Source organism: Danio aesculapii, chromosome 14 (assembly GCF_903798145.1).
Source record: "Danio aesculapii chromosome 14, fDanAes4.1, whole genome shotgun sequence".
Classification (NCBI taxonomy): domain Eukaryota; kingdom Metazoa; phylum Chordata; class Actinopteri; order Cypriniformes; family Danionidae; genus Danio; species Danio aesculapii.
The window spans coordinates 12947405-12971954 of NC_079448.1; the positions used below are offsets into that span (position 1 = coordinate 12947405).

The window sequence follows — 24550 nt, forward strand, 5'->3', positions numbered from 1 at the left end:
TGTAGAGCTCCGCATCGTTGGATTTGCTCTTCAATATTTGGACTCTCAGTAGTGATTATTAAACCACACTGAACTGAGCTAAACTGAACTGAACTTAAACACTACAAACTTAACTACACTGTTCCTATTTACTGTGACCTTTTATGTGAAGCTGCTTTGACACAATCTACATTGTATAAGCGCTATACAAATAAAGGTGAATTGAATTGAATTGAATCAGCAGGAACTCTTAAGTGATGTATGCTAGTCAACAGAAACATAAAGGGCAGAACTCGATGCCATAATCAAAGCTATGTTTTTGTTGTGTGACATGGGTTATGTAATAACAGAGAAGCAATGTAGACAGTGTTAAGTCATGTGACTAAAAGAGTAAAAAGGAAAACTAAATCACTGATAGTATGACAGCTAAGTTGTTTGATATATATCATCAAGGCTGAGAACAGAACAGTGCCAAAGGTAACTGCCGCTAATATTAGCTTTCAGTATGTTTATGTCTTGTAAAACTTTGAAATAGAGTGTCGTCAGTGTTTCATATGGCATGTATGTATTTCCCAGCCTGATCTCACATTGAAACATAACTATATTACGTTTTGTCAGTTTGGTGGCTAATTCGTATGAATTTGTATAAGTTCAGTCGTACGAAAGTGTATGATTTTAAAAAGGAGGCACCGAACCACGCCACTAAACCCAACTGTCATTGGGGGATGAGCAAATCGTACTAAACTGTATGAATGAATACAAATTAGCCTCTAAATCAAAAAGTTACAAATTGATGTGAGATTGTGTTGGTATTTCCTGGTAGTTCATTTTGTGCTGGGTTAGACCCCAGCTAACTTACATCCTCCAAATGCTGTTTCTAATATTAAAATCTTTCCCTGTTCTTCCGGTGCAGACACGCCACAAAGATGATACTTTTACCAATAGTTCTAGGAACTATGAAATTACTGCTCAGGTGCGAAACCCATCAAGGTCTCTAACAAAACAGATTTCTGACAGACTTTTGACAGCAACATTTTTAAAAATTAAACTTTTTAGACAGATTTGATGATAACTAATTGATTATTTAATTATTGCGATGCTAATTAGTGAAATTATACCAAAAGCTAAATACTTAGGTCAAAAATGTATTTTGGTAGTTAATTTACACAATTAGAGATCTGTTTAGAGACAGAACTCGTGAAAATGAGTTTCAGAGTGCAAATTATTAAAACAATACAATTTTAGCCATGTCTGTCTTTTCCACAAGACAGTAGAATGTTCCAACCATTATTTTAGCTTTACGAGGTGACTCTGCCATGCAAATGCATGCACAGTAATTACAGATTTGGTCAAAATTGGTCTAAAATGGACTTTGTGACAGCTACCCTGTTTTGTGATGTAATATACTAGTTCTACTTTGTCCCGTCACAGAGAAATGAAACCACAATTTTTTTGTCAATTTTTTTAAGGTTTCAGTGTTTAAGTAGTCACTACACTTTCCTTTGTATGGAAGAACTACTGGCCTGATGTACATAATACCTTTTTTTTACCTTTTTTTCCAAATCTGTGTGGACATGGATCATTTTGACAAAGCTGCTGACTTCCAAATAAAAGTTTTAACTTCTGACAAAACTTCCAAATAAAAGCATTTAGACTTTTAGCTCATCTGTGACAGAATTGAAAGCACAAGTAATGCCTAAATACCTTGATTAGCTTCATCATCTAAAAATACAATTAGCGCTTAACTCTGTAGGAAGGTGGTTCTCAAGGTGAGAACCCTTGCTATTAATATATCAGTTATAATTTTACAAGGAGAATGTTGAGTTGTGTATCGTCTGTACCTTAACTGTTCTCGTCCCAGCAGCTCTGCTCTGTCTGTAAGGTTTTGGACCCAGTGATGGCCCATGTAAGCGAGATGGATCTGAGACACACTCTGCATCGGCCACAATTCCCTGTTCTGTGCTGTATCCCGTCACCCTTGCTTCGACCGTGGATGTGAACTTAGCTGCTGGGAGAGACTGCTGCCTTAGGTACTGCAGCACATTGGGTGAAGCGCTAAAGGAGGACGAGATGTCCTGGGAGATAGGGAGAGAGGAGTGACGAGTGGGGTCAGCCGACACGCTTCTCTCCAGCAGCTTGGGCAGTTTGAGGCGCTCCAGAACAGCCTCACTGATGGTGAAACGCTGGGCGTAACGATGCAGCACAGCCGCTGCTTCCTCTGGTGTGCGAGCTTTTCGATAAGCATCATGCAGCTCCTGTTCACGTCGCTCCCTTGTGGAGAACAAGATTATTTTAGTAACTGAAAACTAAAAAAAACTTGATGATTTCCAAAAGTCAACAAAATTTGATTAAACTATTAGAATTACCATATTTTATCCATAACAAACAGAAGATAAAAATAATATTTAATAGTTACATCAAAAAACAACAACATGCAAATAAAAATCCAGCATCCTTTTAATTTTTTGTCATAGGATTGGTGTGTTTACGTTAGATTAACAACACAGCAATAGTGTCAGCCTCAGTAGATTGGTTTTATATCACCAGGTTAAACTTTCTGACACCTTTAAGGCAATCAAATACATTAAAAATAAATATAGGCCACAACTGAACTTTGAGGATGATCTCTGAGTGCCGGTTTCCAAAATTAAACCAAGAATAGACGTGTGCTGAACATTGTGTCCACCAGTCTCATTAGCTGAGGTTAATATTAAAATAAACAAATTAATAAATGACAATAAAAACGATATGATTGTTATACTGTTGCACTTTATTGTGTTGTCAATATGCTCCAGTTTATATAGGCCTATTGTTGTGTGTGCAACATTTGTGTACTCATAACCACTTGCGAGGAATGTGGGGGTCGCAAGTCACTGGTATCGTTATTTTGGGGGTTGCAGGCTGAAAATTTGAGAACCCCTGGTCTAGAGAAATGTCTATAAATTGCACTTTTACAGACAAACATATTGCTCAAGCACAAGATTATATGCAAACACATATTTGAAGAGTTCAGATGCAAAAAAACCTCTAAATGCCATCTGAAATGTTCTTTTAAAATGAGCATTTTCCCAGTTTCCTATGTTTATATGCTGCTATTTGACTTTAAAGGCAATGAAAATAACCTATTCATCACCATAAAAGTGAAATATCTGAATCTACACAGGAAAACAATAGAAAAGTGCTCATTTTAGAATAAAAACTAGATTTTTTCTTCAGAGGCTTTTGCATCTCTTTATTTATTTAACTCTTTATTTACTATATAAACATAAAACGTGTTTATTTGAATTACCTGAAGATTTCCTGAATTCTTGTTATTTTTTTTATACTTTATTAGTATGATTAGTAATTATTTGCTAGTAATTATTTATTATACATTATCTCATATTCATTGGATACTACCACTTATTAGTTAGATGCCAGTACCTATTGAATAGATACAAGAACTCATTTAACTTATGGGATAGTTCACGCAAAAGTGAACATTCTGTATTCACCTTTCGCTTGTTTCACATCAAGTTTCTTAGTTTCCATAGTAGAATAAACAACAACTATGGAACTTTCTACAAACTTTCTTCATTTGTGTTCAACAGAAGAAAGAAACTCAAAAGGTTTGAAATCACTCAAGGTTGAGTAAATAATGAGCAAATTTTCATTTTTGGGTGAACTATCCCTTTAAATGACCCAATGTCACCTGCACTGTTGAGATGTATTGAATGTATTATATATTAGCTCATATTCATTGGATACTAGAACTTATTAGAAGCCAGAACCTATTGAATAGATACAAGAACTTATTTAACTTAAGGGATAGTTCACCCAAAAATGAACATTCTGTATTGACCAAACCAAGTTTCTTAATTCTGTTGAGCACAAGAGAAGATATTTTGAAGTAAGCTGAAAATCTGTAACCATTGACTTCCATAGTAGGAAAAAAAACAACTATGGAACTTTTTTCAAACTATCTTCATTTGTGTTCAACAGAAGAAAGAAACTCATAAAGGTTTGAAACCACTCGAGTTGAGTAAATAAAGAGTCAATTTTCATTTTGGGGTGAACTATCCCTTTAAATGACGTAATGACGTAAATCTAATCTAATCTAATGTATTGAATAAGGACATGGGTGTAAATGACAGACATACTTCTCCTCTACTATTTCTCTGTACGTCTTGATGCTTTTCCTTCTCTGTGATCCTCCATCTCCACTCAGCAGTCTCTCCATCATCTTCCTCTCCTCTTCTTTTTTGATCAGGTCTTGAGACACGCTCCTCCTGCGACTCTTCCATTTGGCCAAATCCTGGCAAACAAATGCACACACACACATACTTTAATCCACACACCAAAGTTAACACAGAGAAACAACACAAATAGCGAAATCCACTTACATCCTGCCAGTGGTCTTCTTCCTCTTTCAGCTTGTTGTACTGGTTGTGCATGAGCTCGTGTCGAACTTGACTATGTGGCGACAAGTCTTCCTCACTTCTCATGTCAATCATGCTCACACTCCTGTTACACAGAGATTTCAACTCATTCAATTAAAGGTCATGTATACAACTTAGGCAAGGTAACAATAGTCAAATTAAAGGGCAAGACAAGCACGGCCAGTGAGTCAATGAGCATTTACAGTGTAATTAGGTTGAATGTGCTGCCCATAAGCCATGCATCCAGAAGTCCAGAACAGAGAACATATAGAAAGACATTTAGAAACAACCACCGAAAATGTATATTATTATAGACACGGTAAATCATTTTGATTATATATGAAACATGCTTGGTTTTAATTGTGTTAATTAATGTAGCATATTTCAGTACAACTTGATACATTGAGTGCAATTACTTCAGCAAACATCAGCAACAAAGGGACAAAAAGGTTTTCGTAGTGTGTCTTTAATTTGCGGTGTAAAGGGTTTACATTGTTAGCATCCCATTCGGTAAGCAACACAGCCACATTCCAGTGAAATTCCTCCATATTGTAAGTGCTGAATGCACATGCAGACATTAGACGCTGTGTGTGGAAAAAAGGCGAACCATAAGAGTGTTTTATTACAAAGCAAAAGGGACTTACTCTGGATCATCAAACACACTAGATGAACGGCTGAATCTACAACAGGCGAGACAAAAGAGCACACACACAATGATTTATGAGGATACTGATGATCGGCATATTTGTTCAAGCTTAGATGATTCTTAGATGAAGAAATTGTGAAGAAAAAAACTGCATTTTCTGCAAATGACTTTTCCCTCAGAATTTTGAGTTTACAATTGTAGTTATGGCTTTATATTGGTCCTCGTAAGTTCAACGAATTTTTCTTTTCAGAACTGAGATTTCAAATGACTCCAAATAGGGCTGCACGATACTAAAAAAATCTGATCCGATATTTTGTTTTGTTTAATATAATTATATTTTTTATTTAATATAATTTAATCAGATGCTTTGAATAGATCTATTTGGAAAGATATTATTAATAGGGTATATGCAGAATTATTAATAGGGTTAATTTTCAGTGACCTGGCTCAAGCTCTTCCAGTAAACAGTATGCAGATACAAGTTTATGGACGGTTTTCTTTCAAAATAAACGATCTCCACTGCCTTATTGATATACGATATAAAGTGGGTTTTAGATTGTACTAGAAGCACTGCATTAAATTACCGTGCCATGCCTTGGAAATATGAACATTTATATTATCCCAGTATTTTTAATGCTGTTTCTGCACTCACCTGCTGCTCCTCATTGGCTTTTCATCTCAGTGTATGCTTGAACAACTAAATAAATGCTGATGTCTATTTAACTGATTGTATTTTGATTACATTTCAACATTGATGCCGTAAAAGGAACCGTATAAAATTGAAAAAAGTCACATTAACCGTTCTCCGGAAGTTCATTGGAATGGGAAGAAACACTAGCTTTGCATATACCCTATTAGATCGATGGGGGTGATGAAGTGTTTTTCTACATGGTGCATCTGCATTAAATATAATAAATTACAAGCATAAAAAAAAAGTTAGAACAAAAATAAAAGTTGAACAAATAGTGCTTCATGGTTTTCTTGGGAGTCTAAATACAGAAATTGAACAATGGAACGTAAAATAACACGGTTATCATTGTATAAATAATTTTATACAATAATATTTAATAATATCTTCATCCTTTATTCTTTATTAAATAATCAAGTCCTGCGATGTGAGTATTGTGGATACCAACATTGCGATATCGATGCTTAAATGATATATCTTTCAGCCCTAACTCCAAATCTAAAGTTTATAACAAAAAAAACAAACAAAAAAACTCAGTTATGAGAAAATAAACAGTGAGAACTCAGAATTGACTCTATATAAAATGCAGGTACCAGTACTTTAAAGGTAAAAAAACACACACACAGGAAAAACAAAATTAATACCATGGCTCCTGGCAATACATTGAGGTCTTATGAGGTCTTAGGATAGTATTCTCTATCTTAGATCTATTGTCAAGTTGAAGTCTGTCCTCTCTGTCAGTGACTTGGAGAAGGTTGTTCATGCCTTCATCTCTTCTCGTCTGGATTATTGCAACGCATTGTATCTGGGTGAGAGTCAGGCCTCTCTTTTCCTGCAGCTGGTCCAGAACTCATCTGCCAGGCTTTTAACTGGCACAAAAAAGATCCAGTTTCGAATTCAGTACAAAGTACTGCTGTATGTTTTTACATCCCTCCATGGCCTGGGCCCTGAGTATATTTCTGAGCCAATTAATATACATCAACCTGTGAGATCTCTTCGCTCTAAGGATTGACTCTATTTGACAGTTCTGCGATCATGCTTGAAATGTCGAGGTGATACAGTAGATCTTTTTCACTAGCAGCTCTAACGATCTTCCTCTCTCCTTAACAACAGTGGCAGATCCTACTTTGGAGTCATTTCAGAGATCACTGAAAATACACTGGAAGCTTTTAATCATGTGTTGTGAGTTTATGTATTTTGGCTCCTTGTATGTTTTGCATGTGTTTTAAGTACAGTACAGCACTTTGTGATTGGTTGAAATTGAAGTTATGAAGTCAAATAATATGTCTGAGTAAGAAAAGGAATAATATTGACAACATTAAACAATTTAATCCACAGGCATGTCAAAGATTAAGCATTGGAGTGCAAGTTTTCAGTCAAAAAGTTTACATATTAAGCATAAATTTGCTAAAACTCACACAGAAGCTGATCATTTACAACTTTTACGTAGGCTGCAGCATCCAGGAAAACTTAAGTAGGTGCTAATTTGATGTACAAAACAACACACACATTCCTCTCTCTTTGTTGTAAACAAATGATGTCAGCTTACTTATTCCCACCCACGTGTATGGCATTATGGGACCGGGTACTTAAGACTCAGACTGCTGTGTCAGGAGTGTTTGCTAAGGCTGTGAATTAAATGTAATATTGATCTAAAGGATGTTCAGTTTCTTGCACTGACTGATCATTTCATTAATCTTAATAAACTCATTCTTTAAAAAAAAGTGACCTACATCATGGATACCCAGAGGGTGGGAACATTAACAGCAAATTACTATCCTTACACTTCAATTTAACAAGATTTAATCACTTAACAATGGCTTTTCTTTATCTTCTGCATTTGAATTTCTCATGTCACATCCACAAGCTTTCTTCAAAAACAGAAGGACACAACATAATCAGGGAACTTCCTGTCTGCTCACTCTTACCACCATGTTATCCTGTTGAAGAAGGAAGATGTGATCTTTTAAGACAGCTATTGGATCCCATAACACCATGTGTTTGACAGATGCCGAAAGATAAAGCTGTAAGTGATAAAAGCTCTCTTTCTACAGGTATATTCTTCTTGAAGTTATCTTGGCTTGTTTTTTAGAGATTCTACTTCATAAGAAGATCCAAGGAAAAATGATAAAGATCATGCTGTTGAAACACAAGGTGTACATTTTTATTTCGAAAGTATGCTTTGTTTTTAACAAGCATGTAATACAAATTTTGGTCACACTTTTGTAATGTACAATTTGTGCTGTTAACAAACAGTTAACTAACTTTTAGCTCAATAAACTACTAATTAGCTGCTTATTAATAGTCAGTATAGTAGTTGGATTTAGATATTGGGTATAATAAGGAATGTAGAATTTCATACTAATATAGGAAAGTAATAAGCCAGTAGTAAATGGTGTGGATCGTTACTTAAACTAAAGGTGACAAATAATTAACCCTTAATGTTATGCTTACGACTATAATATTGATTATTAAATTATTATATTATAATATTATAATTATAATATATTATAAATATATTTTTCATTTTGTCCTTTGATTTAACTTTTTATTTTATTTATTAATATTGTCCATGATTTTTTGTGTTTGCATGCAAAAAAGTTAACACCAACTGCCTTCCTATTAAGGGCATTTTTAACCGTAGAAGGCCAGAGGTTTAAAACAACAACAACAACCACAACAACAACAACAACAATAACACATTCTTACAGTTTATGATTATGGGAGAATATACTGTAAGGTGCCTAGTCTTACTACAGACTTTAGTCTGTAGCAGCTATTATAAAATGCTCCATATATGTCCAGTGGGCATTATATGTACACCTCGGCCAGTACCCTGTTTAAGAATTACATAAATATAAAATTCACATTCACAGACAGAAGAAGACATCAAATACTACTTAACAGTTCATTGCTCCTCTAACTCCATTTAAACAAATACGCACTTCATCCTGGACTTTGGTGAAATGTAAAATATGTTGCTATAGGTATGTTTCGTTGCTCATTACAGATGACAAATCCACTAGAGGGCGCTGTTTACATTTTTGCTAATTTAAAATACGCTACTTAGGGCAGGGCTACCCAACCTTTTCAGCTTGTGACACTCAAAATAACAATTCCATTGACCCGTGACCCCTGCATTTTCCTCGGAGGTGGTTATAAACATACAAACATTGCACACAACGGTGCACACACACCAGTAGGAACTATATAAATGAGCTAAACAGTCTGAACAGTCTAACAACCATTTAGTTTTTTTATAGTCATTATTCATTTGCTTAATTTAATGTTAACCTAAGGGAGATGCAGTGGCGCAGTAGGTAGTGCTGTCGCCTCACAGCAAGAAGGTCGCTGGGTCGAGCCTCGGCTGGGTCAGTTGGCGTTTCTGTGTGAAGTTTGCATGTTCTCCCTGCGTTCGCGTGGGTCTCCTCAGGGTGCTCCTGTTTCCTCCACAGTCCAAAGACATGCGGTACAGGTGAATTGTTTGGATGGAAGCTTGGATGTTTCCCAGAGATGGGACGCGGCTGAAAGGGCATCAGCTGCATAAAAACGTGCTGGATAAGTTGGCGGTTCATTCCGCTGTGGTGACCCCAGATTAATAAAGGGACTAAGCCGAAAAGAAAATGAATAAATAATATTAGCCTCACTTAACGAGAATGGGGGGCACAATTTTTACAGCACAAGACTATTCTTGGTTTAATTTTGGAGGCCGTCACTTGGAGACGTCCTCTATGTTTAGTCTTGGCCTTTATTTTTAATGTACATGAGCGCTGTAAAGGTGTCAAAGTTTAACATTCAATCATTCACTTTCTTTTTGGCTTAGTCCCTTTATTAACCTGGGGTCACCACAGCGGAATGAACCGCCAACTTATCCAGCACATGTTTTATGCAGCGGATGCCCTTCCAGCTGCATCCCATCTCTGGGAAACATCTATACACACTTATTCACACTCATACACTACAGCCAATTCACCTGTACCGCATGTCTTTGGACCGTGGGGGAAACTGGAGCACCCGGAAGAAACCCACGTGAACATGGGGAGAACATGCAAACTCCACACAGACCCAGCCGAGGCTCGAACCAACGACCTTCTTGTTTTGAGGCAAGAGCACTACCTACTGCACCACCGCATCGCCTCAAAGTTTAACATTGTGCCGTTAAATAAATCTGCTACAACTAACACTATTGCTGTGTCATTAATCTAGTGTAAGAACCCCATGGGTCGCAATCCGGTAGGAAAAGAATTGAAAGGCTAATGGCTTTTTATTCGCATGTTTTTTATGTAACTATTAAATACTATTTTTATTTTCTGGTGATTATGGATAAAATATGGTAGTTCTGATAGTCCCAAATAGTCCCGAATTTGGGAACTACTGACTTAGGGTACATTTTGCATGTTTCAAATACACATTTTTCTTGTACATGATCACCTAGACTAGCAAACCACCAACCTAAACCCTTCCCTAAACCCAACCAATAGAGTTTCAAAAGCAAACCTTGATTTTACATTGTTTTAACCTTTTTTATGGAACCATACTTCACCAGACTCAAACCTGGGTGCCCTGCATTACAAGTACAACCACGTACAAAGTCAGCATCCGAGCAAACTGATCCTACCAGAAAAGCTGTTGGTATAGAGATAGATAGGCAAGGCAAACATATTCAGTTACAAATCCCCAATTACCGTAAAGTTGTTTTGTGGTATTTATTTGGTGATGTGCAAAAAACTGCATGAAAATAATCCTTTAATCATCAATAATATATATCACCATTAGTGTGAAAATGAACAAAAGTTGTTGGCATCATACTGCACTAGTATAATCTGCAGTCAAATGTATGTTAAAGTAGGTTTTGGCAGTTTCATAAAAATGTAGGCTGGCATATTTCCAATATACCAGTGTTGAATCCACCACTTATCATAAAGTCAAAGAGTCTAAAAGATGATGAGAAAGAACAACAAGACGGTGAATCATCAAAGAGAAAGCCAGCCAACGCTCTCAAACCTCATCAGGACTGATGGGCTCAGCTTTTAAAGCACTGAGCTGTGTGTCAGCGAAAGTGTGGCCTGCGGTCTCGCCACAAGAAACACACAGACACCAAAAATACAGGCCACCCAAACAACACGCCAATTATAAAGCCCAAAGTATTCCGTATAAATGTAAATATGAGTCGGGTTTGCTGCAAATCCTTCCAGCAGAGAAGACCAAAGGAAACATAACTAGATCTGAGAGACTCCACTGAAAACAAAACAAGATCTTGAGTTGGATGCAACTCTGTTTATCGAGGGATCATGTTGGAGATAAGCCTCGAGTCTTTATTGTATTATTGTATATCTTTGAAGTAAAACTGCTGCAGCGTATTCTTTCTAGACTCTCTATAAAGCCAGATATCTACAAACACAAAAATCTGTAAAATCTGTCAACCTAAGACACTGAAAAATATTGTTAAAATTAATGATTCACATGGTTTTAACATTAAAAACAAAATACATGTGCATTAATGCATTGCGATTAACTTTCCTTCATCAGGGTTTCAATATACAAACACATACAATTGAAGTCAGAATTATTAGCCCCCTGTTTATTTTTTCCCCAATTTCTGTTTAACAGAGAGAAGATTTTTTCAACACTTTTCAAAACATAATAGTTTTAATAACTCATCTCTAATGACTGATTTATTTTATCTTTGCTATGATGACAGTACATGATATTTTACTAGATACTTTTCAGGACACTTCTATACATCTTAAAGAGACATTTAAAGGTTTAACTAGGTTAACTAGGTTAACTAGGCAGGTTATATATTATAATATAATATATAGCTTAAAAGCTTATAATATTGACCTTAAAATAGTTTAAAAAAATTAAAAACTGCTTTCATTCTAGCCCAAATAAAACAAATAACACTTTCTCCAGAAGAATAAATATTACTGTGAAAATTTCCTTGCTCTGTTAAACCTCATTTTGGAAACATTTAAAAAAAATAATATTTCAAAAGGGGGTTATAATTTTGACTTCATCTGTATGTCAATGCAACCCTCAGAAAATTCAGCAATGAAAAAGCACTATTACAGAACAAACAAACACCATCTCTTCTTACAGTCACATCTTACTTTCAGTCTCATGTATTCACTGACTGGAACTCTCTGTCTCTCTCTCTCACTCTCTCTCTTTCTCTCAGTCAAGCTATTATTGGATAGCTGTACACCTTTTTAAGATGGAAGAACGCATTTCTTTCATCTTAACTGAAAATTAAGTCATATTTAAAAAGGTAAAAGTTAATACAGTGAGTGCTTTGAAATAAGGATGAAAGGATGTGTCAGTTCAGTTTTTAGAGTTGAAGTTCAGTTTAGTTCAGTTCCGTGTGGTTTAATTTTCACTGCTGAAAGTCCAAACACTGAAGAGCAAATTCATCGATGTGCAACTCCACAAGTCCCTAATCAAGCATGCGAGTGGTGACAGTGGTGAAACTATACCAAATGACAAAATTGAAAATTAAGTTGAGTTAACAAAACAGTTACTATGAGTTTAAACACTTTTTAAAGAGCCCATATTATGGGTTTTTGAAAATGCCCTTCCATGTAGTGTGTAACACAGCTCTAAGTGAAGTGAAATATCCAGCTAAGGCTTAAATCTGTAAGTGTACAGTGTTTAAAACTATTGATTCATCTATAAAAGAGTCGACTCATAGTGCTTCAAACGAGTCGTCTTGATAACGAGTCATTAGGTGTTTCGCGATGACGCAGCCACGAAACACAAGCCTCGCCAGTAGTTACGCGCGCAAACCAGGGAGATTTGAAACCTGCGGCCCCGCCCACTAACACAGAAAAAACACTAGACACACACACACAGACGCTGCCAGTCGAATGAAGTCACGCTGTGCTCAGATGGATAATATTGACAGTCTCTACCTAAAGATGAGTTGTGAACTGTGAAGAGTCAGTGGTTGAGGTTTATTCACTAGTGTAAGTAAGTGCGATTAAAATTGTTGCCTCGTTTAACTTGCAAATTATGTATTTATTGTGTTTTGTTACTTGTTAACCTGGTACAGTACACGCGGTTACTCTTTATATTCTCTTATCACATGTAAGCCACGTTAAAAACGCGACGCGTGCCGCTTTGTTTACGGATTTAACGTTAAAGGCTTTTGTGAGCTCGCATTCCACTGCCGTTTGTCGTTGCTATGGCGATCGTAAGCTAGGAGACAGGAGAGGTGTCGATCTCCCTAGTTCTGAGGAGGAACGTGATGTGTTTATGTGTGTGTGTGTGTGTGTGTGTGTGTGTGTGTGTGTGTGTGTGTGTGTGTGTGTGTGTGTGTGTGTGTGAGAGAGAGAGAGAGAGAGAGAGAGAGAGAGAGAGAGAGAGAGAGAGAAAGAACAGGTCGAGTTTGTGACGCCTAGGGGCTAGGAGACAGGAGACTCGCGTCGCTTTCCCTAGTTCTTCTGAGGAGCGTTGTGTGTGTGTGTGTGAGAGAGAGAGAGAGAGAGACTCGCGTCGCTTTCCCTAGTTTTTCTGAGGAGCGTTGTGTGTGTGTGTGTGTGTGTGTGTGTGTGTGTGTGTGAGAGAGAGAGAGAGAGAGAGAGAGAGAGAGAGACTCGCGTCGCTTTCCCTAGTTCTTTTGAGGAGCGTTGTGTGTGTGAGAAAGAGAGAGAGAGAGAGAGGGAGAGGGAGAGGGAGAGGCTAGGCGACTCGCGTCGATCTCCCCAGTTCTTCTGAGGAGGGTTGTGTGTGTGTGTGTGTGTGTGTGAAAAAAGCCTTACACTATGAAGCGCGTGTGCACTGTGACTACTTTTATATAGTTGATTACCAGCTGGGCATTTCACTCTGTCTCGTGCAGAAGCCTGTCACTGTCGACCAATCGCAGCAGGCTGTCATCGGTCCAATCAGCGCAGATTAGCTTCGCGCTGAGGAGGGGGTTGGGAACAAATGAATCGCTGAACGATTCATATGGGAGTCGTTGGGATAATTAGGTAAAAATAAATGCAGGTTATAAGACCATAAAAGTGTTTTATGACCTTGCATGCATATTAGACTGTTGTTGGAGACCCTTACAACCTACATATGACCCTATTTCATGTATAATATGGGCTCTTTAAAGTAAAGTAAATAATTTCTTTTTTACAGTGTTTATTACAGTGTTTATCAATACTTTGATTCATTTTTTATGTAAAACAATTACAATTACTGAATATAATGAAATGTCTACAAAATAATGGAATAATAAATAATGGTTCTCAAAATGCAAAGTAAACTGTAAATTAACAATTCTTGCTGTCTTAATATTTTAAGCTGAATCAAGTTAACTTTTCTAATCATCGTAGCCTACTTAAGTCAGTCAAACTGACAAAAAAATGTGTGTAAATCATAAAAAAAAAATTACTTACTGATATGAGTCAAAGTCTATAGAATACACAAGACACGTCACTCGTATAGTTTTGAATAGGGAAAAGTGTAACGATCAATTTAGCATGATTCTTCGGGGGAGGGCCTGGGACCAGATGTGAATTTCTGCAGATTTTGAGTGAATCAAACATTTAAAAATGAAACTAAAGATACAGTTGTTGTTTAATTTTATTGCTGTTCTCTAATATGAAATTTAATCAGAAGCTTGGCAATCAATTTTGAAGAATTTGATGTTTCCCCATTCAAACAGAATGCCCGAGCATACTGCCCGAGAGACGTTCCAAAGATGGCCGCCGAGTGAAATGACTTGCCTTAAAGGGACTTTGTATAAGTTACAGAAACATACAAAACAATTGTTTTACAACTTTTTGTCATATAATTTTTTACAGTATATGCAAATATGATACCGATATGAAGGTTTCTACTGTATTCCAGACACAAAAACCTCAGCTTCATAAGTCATGCCAAGCCACGTCTATGGATCTAAAGCTTAACAAGCATGCAGCGATCCTCACCAGTCCCCATGGAAAGAAGTCTAATCATATTAAAAAAAGCTGCGATGTTGACATTGATGAAGTGCTTGTTAATAGACTTATATTACATTCAGGATTCTTAAAATTCTTTAAAAAAAAGAAAATTTTTTAGATATTTTTTAAAAACAATAAACAATGGAGGAGTACATTATAATTTTATTATTTTATAATATTATTTATAACGTATTAGGCTACGATGATATTAATAAAATCGCGCAAACAGAGCTTTTTCTTTTTTTTACAAACAGATTGGGAAAAACTGCAGGTAAAAATATGTTCTATGACCTCAAACAAGTGTTTATGCTTTCATATATATTATGTACATGTGCTACTGATTTCCTATATGTTTTGCTGCCAGATCTTTTACTATATTGATGCATAATTGTTGTAAACATTTTAAAGATGTTCATTAATGAATGACGCACTTTTGCCATTTCCACACCCCTAAACAAGATGCGGCACAAAACGAAATGTGGTTGATTGGTTATCCTCTCAGTCAAATAGCATCATTGGCTCCTTGACCATTCAAAGTAGGGCTGGGCGATATGGCAAAATACAATCTCGATTAATTCTTTTCCATATTGATCAATAACAATATATAAATTTCAATATCAGTTGTTAATGCTTCCAGATTTAAAAGAGTATCCCAACAATGACTGCAGACACAAAAATTAGAGGGTAACCTAACCTATTTTCAGTGGCCGATCATTTTTGATGCCCAAAAATTCGGTGCATCTCTAATATCAACACTTTTAGATTGCCATTGTTGCACATTTCTGCTGTGTGATTGGCTCTTAGATAAATATGCAGTATAAAAGACCAGAGCTTATCATTGTTATTGACAGAAATTTAACTGCGATTTGATATAATATTGTTTATGGGCCCAGCCCTAATTCAAAGCGGCCAAAGTTCCCAGACCTTTAGCCGTCAGTATGAGGTCTGGCTATGCGAGACTAGACACACAATAACTTCATGAGTTTAAAGAGTCAAAAAACAAATCATGAGAGAAATGTTAAAACAAGTCACTGCTTGCATGTTTGGCCTGTCTGTTAACTAAAATCTCCCTTAGGCCAAAATATATCATTTAACAGGGGCATTTATTTGTTATGTTTACTTTTTTTGCCACATTCAAGTAAAAAAAAAAAAAAAAAAAGGGAGAAAGCTGTAATTCTCATAAGAACGTACAACACAATCAGTGAATTTCCTGTCTGTTCGCTCTTAACACTGTGTTTTTCAGTTCAAGGAGAAAGAAGTCATCTTTTGAGACAGCTTGGATGTCATAACACGATTTGTTTACAAGATGCCATAAGATTAGGTTGCAAGTGATAAAAGACAACGTTCTTCTTTAAGCTATCCTGGAGCGTTTTTTACCAGCAAGAACTCCACTTCAAAAGAAACTCCAAAGAAAAATGATCAAATTCTTGCTTTTAGCATACAGGGTGCAATAATATCTGGGCTCAGTATCCTTTTTTATTTTTCTTTCATTTATTTTCTTTAATTAAATGCTGTTTCTCAATGAATCATGGTATATAATCACAGTCAGCACAGTTTTTCAAAAATATTTTAAAGAGTTTTAAACACAGATAATAATTTAAAAAATGCTTCTTTTTCAGTACATTAGCATATTAAATGATTTCTTCAAAACACACAAACCACATTTTAATTAGCTATTTATAATTTTGACAATAAAAAATACAGCCTTTATGAGTGTAATATGTCTTTCAAAAACATTAATGTTTGACTTACAGTTAATGGGCTCTATTTGAATGATCTAGGTGCAAAGTCAAAAGAGCATGGTGCAAAAGCATTAAGGGCATGTTCGAATCCAGTTTTACTATTTTAAGGAAGAAAAAATACGCTCTGCGCCCTAGCACTGGTCTAACAGAGTTGTGCTTATTATCTTACTGAGTTATGGGTGTGCTTTGAGCATAACGTGCATTGAACCAATCAGACTCTCATGTCCTATTCCCTTTAAGAGTCAGTTGAATCGCACCATGGCACATTTGCTATTTACATGGCGGACTTTGTAAGTGGAAAAACTGAACGCTTCACTAGCGAGAAAACAGTAAAACAGACCATCTGCAGCGCAAAGATAAAGAATAAGCCTCCTCAATTTGGCCTCTTTACTTTCTCTTTACTTTACTTTAATTCTTTATTTTACTCCTTTACTTTTGTTGAGAAGGGAAACGGTGGAAACTCACTCCTCTGAAGACATCTATTAGCCTACATATTTAATTTGGTTTGTTAAGCGCAAAGATTTGTTTTAAAACTATTTCTAAATTCAGCTCTAATTTCCAGCAAATGAATAAATGAACAATAATATCGAAGTGTGGTCAAAAATATATATCCGACATGTGGACAATTCTAAACTTGTTTTTATTAAAACAAATATAAATATGCATGTAATAAATACTAATACTAATAATAATAACATTATACAAATGCAAATTGTCATGAAGACCTGCTTTTAGTTGGTCAATGGGGTGGCCTATTTCATGTTCTTCAAAATAGCAATGCACCAACAATGTTCCTTAACAAAGCTCTACTTTAGACCAGCACGCCCATGAGTCCACAAAGTGGCGCAAATGGATTTTGCCATTTAAACAATGTGGCAAAAAACGGGAAAATTAGAGTTGCGCTGGTCAAAAAAATAGCAACAAATCGCACCAAACATGTCTTGCGCCTTATTGCTCCGGGTACATGATAGGGCCCAATATGTTAATATGCATGTCAAAGTCCCTTAAATTAATCTACAACACTAAAGAGATGAACGCAGTTTTGTGAATCTCATACAAATGCACATCAACTGAACACCCTCAACCTTAATGCTATATGTCAATGAAAACTACCACTGCTGAAACAAACACACGCATACAAGCACTCACGCTCTCACACACAGCAGACCTGTATCTTTCATCCAAACATGCAACTGCGTTTCCAATGAATCTCTTGCTTTAGTACTGTCAACAAGCTCACCTCCTTTACCTTAATATTGCACAATGCTCTATAAATTGGCATCAGATCTCTTTCTGACTGATTTTGGGTTGTAAAACCATATAAGCTTTCCAGATCATCATACAAAAAAAAAATCAGCTTAAGAATGTAAATGCAAGTGCAAACATCATTCTAAGAAAGTCTGAACAATAATATTAATTATAAAATTAAACAACTTAAGCATTAAGGGTATACCATAGCTATGCCATCTGTGTACAAATCACAGATGCAGTAAATATTAAATGCCTCCTGATATAATATAATTTCTAATATGATATTATTTCAATTACAAAAGTTGTAAATGTAGTAATTAGTTTAAGCAGATCTTATATCAACGCATCTAATGGATATGTTATAGACTGTTTTTGTTTATTTGACTTAAATGTAGTCAAATTGTATCTAAGATGTTATATCGCTATCAATAAAAGTAATGGAAAAACTGCACTGCTGAGAATACAGTATAAACCACAAAGACTGAGCATTTATATACTGTATATGAATTATGTCAATGCATTTATTATATGAATATCACTTAACAATTAATTCATGACTATTTAATGCATCTTAAATGAATTAAATGAATGTTATATATTTGAATGTAAACTATACAATATATTATAAACAATATTTGACTAACAAGTCTTAAAAGAAAAAACTATTTATTTTCAACGATTTAATTATGCAGCATGGAGATTTTCCATTGTGCAATATTCATCTTTTTTATTAGTTTCTGTGTAACCTTCAATGGATGTTCAGTGTGGAAAAAATTACATCATTTAGGATATAACAATATTGTGATGTAAAGCATTTGTATTGTTCACTGTATTGTTTTATAAACAAAAAGTCAGTCCTGTGTGGAATGCTGTCATACAAGTACCTAGCAAGTTATGGGACTATTTTTTGAAGAGAAAAGAAAACAAAGAAAAAACAATGGTCTTCAGAAAACTACCTCCTTCTGCCATCAGTCCACCAAACAGCAGGTCCTGGACACGCCACTAATACTTAGCCAGTGTTTCTGTGTCAGACTGATCATAATGCTTAAATAAACAGTGTTAAATCTACTGTACTTTAAGTCTCTATTCATACTGAAGTACAATGAGTTAACTAGCAAGTTAAGACTGTTTTCCTAATTGCAGTAGCTTTGTGGCATATCTGTCCTTTAAACCACACTGGTACAACAGTCTAGAACTGTCATTAATGGTCATGGATGGTCTCAAGTTGATTGTCTGGGCCATTCTAGCAGCTTTATTCTCTTTTACTGAAACCAACTGAAATCGCATTTTATTTAAAATGAATTTAAAAATACAAAAATAAGATGTATTTAAAATGCAATTATGCTCTTATTGTATCCAATAATAAAACGTAAACTAAGCTGGAAGCACATTTACTAAATAAATTCAATGATGCACAACTAAAAACTCATGTGACTTTGCCTCAACACTTCATGTGATTGGATACCTGGATACCAGGGCTCCAATCATGACACGAAATTTCCAACACAGCATCACACATCTGCCTCTGAATACAGCATAGCATGACAGCAATTATTACTGCATTTCATGTGTGTCAAACTGAGATGCGCATTCCTTAATTTGCTAAAGGTTTATTTATTTTTTACTTTTGAATATTGAATAAATGAAGTAATTTATTTGCAAAAATTCTATGTAATATAAAGGTAAATTCATCACTTTGTATGAAAAGCTAACTAATGATGTTTAGAAAAGAGGTTTAATATATATTATGTTAAGCCTGACAAAAAATAAGTATTTTCAAATCCATTCAGCGTAAATAAACATTCATTCACTAATTTTTTCTTCGGCTTAGTCCCTTTATTCATCAGCAACAGCAATAAATCGCCAACTTATCCAGCATATGTTTTACACAGCGTATGCCCTTCCAGCTGCAACCCAATACTAGGAAACACCCATACACTCTCAAATTCACACATTCACACACTACAGTCAATTTAGTTTATTCAATTCACCTATAGCAGTCTTGGGATAGTCTTTGGACTGTGGGGGAAACTGGAACACCTGAAGGAAATTCATGCCAATATGGGGAGAACAAGCAAATTCCACACAGAAATGCAACACAGGCTCATTCTGAAAACGTAGCCCTGCGGAAGTTTCTGGAGACAGCGAATTACGTAGCCGGAGGTACATATGGCTGTATTTCATTTTTTTAAACGAACGATACAGGGCGGTGTGATGGCATTCCTTTTTGTGCTTACCAGCTGACCGATTACCTCCGTATGGACGGCATTCCGGCTGCAATCATTCACAGCCGGATTCGCGAAAACAAAAACTGCCGCCGGGACGTATTTCGCGGTCTCCAGAAACGTCTGCAGAGGTGCGTTTTCAGAATGATCCCGGGTTGCAGAAATGCCAACTGACCCAGCCGGTACTCAAACCAGCGACCTTCTTGCTGTGAGGTGCCAGTGCTAACCACTGAGCCACCATGCCGCCCATAAATAATCACAAATCTTTATATATAATTTGAACCAATATTATAACAGTTTAAAACTTGGAATCAAGTGTAGCAAAGTGCCTTCAAAATCCTGTAATATATGGCAGCGCAACATTTGACCAAATTTTTATCAGCTATAAGACGTTAGATCTCACGTTGAATCAGTCAGACAGACAAGCATATACGAGAGAGATATTGTGTGCGTGCATTTAAATGACATGGTCATATCTAATAGCTCATATTAGCATGTGTTAATCACCTCTTCACGATATATTTCAGCAAATTGGTGAGTTTGTTGACCTCCATCGGCACCCTGGTAACCACATGTCTGTGTCCTTGAGATTACACAGAGGAATAAAAGCTCCAGCAACTGTCACTGAGTTAGTATGGTTAGTACTAATGTTTGAGGGCAGCACATTAGTATTGACCCGTGATCAAAACTGACTGAAAATACCTGTGTATACTGTACTGTACATTAATGAACAGTCAAAACTTCTTTCTTCTGGTGTTATCTTGTTCTCCTGTAGAGCTACATGTACTAACTTACTCCTGTCAGTGCCAAGCTCAGTTCAGCCCGGTTCACGGCTGAACACAGGAAACCTGCACATTCCCCGTCTTCCTCTGGGTGGGTCGCTGTTCCTTGTGTGCCTGTCAGAGACTATTTTCATAAACACAATGGGAAAGTACTCAGAACAACATTTAGAGCCTTTCCTCCATGTGTTTGTGTTGATGTATGAGAAGAGTATATGTCTAATGTGAAGCATACAATGGACATTGTGAACATAATGTTGTCTTTCTTGGATTTATGAAAGGACTAATTGCTAGGTAAATATTATAAATATTTAGGATAATAATTGTTAAATTCCAATTCCAAGCATTACAGTTTATTGTTCAGTGAATTACGGTCTGATTTGAGTCAAGATTAGGGTGAAACAAATGTTCAGTAACCTCACTGGAGCTTAGTCAGCTCTATCAATAATTGTTAGTCTGGTTTATCACTTTAAATTAATATTATGCATTATTTATTATAAATTAATATTATTTACATTTCATGTATTATGCAAATGCATTTATTAAACCATTTTTGTAGTTTGGATAGTATTATTTTCAGCCTATCATTCTAAACCTGGTTGTATTTTTAGTTTTACTTGATTTTAAAACGTATAATATAAATAAATAATATAATACAATAAATACTGTAATACTTGATCTTAAAAAAGCAGATCATAGTATACGCATAGATCAGTTACAGAATTACACTGGCACTCAGGGACAAGCACTAAGAATGTTTAAAGGGCACCTAGGTTGGTCCTTTTTCCAGATTTAATACAAGTCTTTTGTGTCTCCAGAATGTGTTTGTAAAGTTTCAGCTCAAAACACCCATCAGATTTTTTATTATACCTTTCAGAAATTTTTATTTTATAGCTCTGAGCAGCATGTAGCAGTTTTTGTGTACTGCGCCTTTAAGGTTAGTCCTTCATGCCAACCGTTTTCATGTACCTGTCAGTGTGCCTTAATCTCCTCCTTCGGCTGCTTCAGACCACAGACAGACATGATGGAAGAAGATCTCATGTAGCGTTTGTGAGAAATACTACAGTAAGAACTTTACCGATGAGTATTTTATGCATTTGTTATGGAGTTGCAACGATGAGTCACACACAATGTCGTTACACATCATGCACACACAGATACAGATACTAACACACACACACACAGCGCGGACACGCGGACACAGAGAGCGCAAGCGTTTAGCTTTGCACTCTTTTTGCACGCAAAGGTGACAGTATACTGGTTAATATTCACTGCTGTATGGATATCTGTTATGTTAATGTGCAAAATAAACCTGATTTAATGTCCACAAACCGGGGTTGAAGCATCTTTTATAATTGTTCTGCCACGCGGCTGTGCTGATGAAGTAAAGCTGAAGTAAATCACTGCAATTTAAAAACTTATGTAATTTGTAAAACTTACTCTTGATCACGTTTGATGATGATTGATGATCCTAGCAAACTGAACAGACCTTTTATTCCCATTTGCTTTGCACACATCCTGTCTTGTTGATATGATTATAGGCATTACTACGAAGACATGTTAATACGCAGCTGTCAATCAATTCGGTGGGCGGGGGGACCGCATTCCTATGTCAAGTTACGGTCGGTCTCAAAACCACTTCAATTAGTTCACCGGTTTTATGTTGTTAAATTGAAAAAAAGGACTGGGTGTGTTTATATCACCCCAATATGAAGGTCTATACACTATGCATACACATATGTCTGTCCAAATAACTTGAAAAGTAGATTTTTCACCATAGGTGCCCTTTAAATCCTACCTGTCTGACCGATGCCATTTTGTTCATTTCAATGAGGAGTTATCTAAGTTAACTAAAGGAAGGATCTGTCTTAGGCCCTTATTTGTTTTCAATAGATATGCTGTCCCTTGAAAATGTTAAACAGAAAACATGTGGGTTTTTAACATTATTGTGCTGCTGATACACCGCTATATAGTATACTGTATGTCATCAAAACTAAAATAAATGTCAAAATTATCCAAGTTAACAAAGCATTTTAAATAGTGCATGACCAGTATTGAACCAAAACCTGTACATACAAGCTGTTGAAATACAATTGGATTCTAAATGGATGTGCCATTACTTCATGCTCCACAATCAAAGACCTAGCTATTGTCAGTACCTAGAGAGGCTTGTTCACCTCAAAGCTCAAGGACCTTTCCCTTTCACATTACCCTCTATATCTCCATCTTTGCTTCCTGTCTAATCACTGTCCTGTCATAATAAAGGAAAAAAAAAAGTCTAACATCACCAAAACTTCCTTCTTCTACCTTATTTTGCCAAGCTACAGAACACATATTCTTATATTGTTGTCACAGAATGTAATCACCTATTTAATCATGTTCATTTCTGCTTAGTTTTTGTCATTTATTACCAGCATGATTGTCCTTGAACTGTACAATTCTGGAACAATGCCACTTATATGTCTTATTTACACTTAACATGAGCCAGATTGACTAATTATCATCAGAGAGATATTGTATTTGGTGGTTTTAAATCAATAAGTTATATGAACAAACCAACCAATGAGTTACATTTTTATAGTTTTCACAGTTTTGTGGTTTGTCCATATTTTACACGTTTTAAGTTTATAGTAGTACACATGGTAGGTAAAGGGGTGGTCCACTACGATATCATATTTTAAACTTTAGTTGATGTGTAATGTAACTGTGTGAACATAAACAACATATTTGAATGTAAGACTCTCAAAGTTCAATGCAAAGAGAGACATTAGCTCTGACAGAGTTAGCTTAGCGAAGACTACAGTGAACAAAGTTTGTGCATTACAAAAACATACATCCAGGTTATTGATGTCATAAACCCTTCAGGTTATGCACATACACCCCGTGCAGTGAAGGTGCGTGGCCAGAGGTGCTGTAATGTTAAAATAGAGATGCTTCCTGGTGATGTGGAGCTGATCTGCGAATCACAGCACATTATGTTAGCTGACCAATCAGAGCCTCTTGAAGACAGGTCCTCAGAGGAACTATGACATTCATTTTCAAGTTAGCTGAGTAGCTGTATATAATCAAAATAGGATATATGGAAAAACAACCTGATTTTCTACAAGTAAAGCATGGGCACACACTGCTTTCCATCTTATAAAGACAACCAAGCCTTAAAAATACACTGTGGACCACCCCTATAAAACGTTAAAAGTTATCTATTGACAAATATGAACACAGCAACAGCAGCTATTTTGATGCCCGATGGTGCAGCCCTTAAACTGCATTACATAGCTCATTTAAATACTCTCGTCCAGGGGCATCGCTAGACCCCATTTTGCCAGCGCCTCAATGAATGCTGATTAAGAGGGAAAGCAATGTAGTTTAATCGAAAACATACTCGCACGCCACACAAAAGATAACCTAACTCAATATTTTTTTTGTGTTGAATTGTCATATGTAATTAATATTCATAGAAAAGATTTCTTAGAGAATTCTAGCATATCACTTCTGTTATTCATTTAAAATAACACTTTTATAATAATAATACTTAATAATAATAATTTTGTTCATTTATATTATTCCGGATAGCTATTTATTTTAGGGTAAACCAAATTTATTTGATGGGGGGCCATGCCCCAGTAGAGCTTTATGTTTAGCAACACACCTGCTCTCCTCCCATTCATTTTGTGTCTGAAAGCAAAACTGCTAATGTAGCTGCAAAATCACTGATCATGTCTTTAAAACGCTAATGTTTCACTGTGTTTCTTGAGTAAATCAAACTAATTTTTTTAATACCAAGCAAGAGTTTGCATTGGCACAAGCTGACATCAACAAACTAGTTGTGAGGAAGACTGGCTGTGTTGTCATCTACTATCAGCTGTGTCTGGTTCCTTCTGGACCAAAAAGC

The 24550-nt window shown here is 36.0% G+C and overlaps 1 protein-coding gene across 1 annotated transcript in view; it reads right to left on the minus strand.

Moving 5' to 3' along the window:
* The window catches only part of limch1b (LIM and calponin homology domains 1b), a 222106-nt gene that overhangs the window by 55058 nt on the left and 142498 nt on the right, over nucleotides 1-24550 (minus strand). Inside the window, exons 9-12 of the mRNA XM_056472848.1 lie at nucleotides 5042-5077; nucleotides 4362-4482; nucleotides 4119-4273; nucleotides 1821-2250 (exon numbers count right to left, since the gene is read on the minus strand). Coding sequence (XP_056328823.1) covers nucleotides 1821-2250; nucleotides 4119-4273; nucleotides 4362-4482; nucleotides 5042-5077 — 742 coding nt within the window. The remainder of the gene's footprint in view (nucleotides 1-1820; nucleotides 2251-4118; nucleotides 4274-4361; nucleotides 4483-5041; nucleotides 5078-24550) is intronic.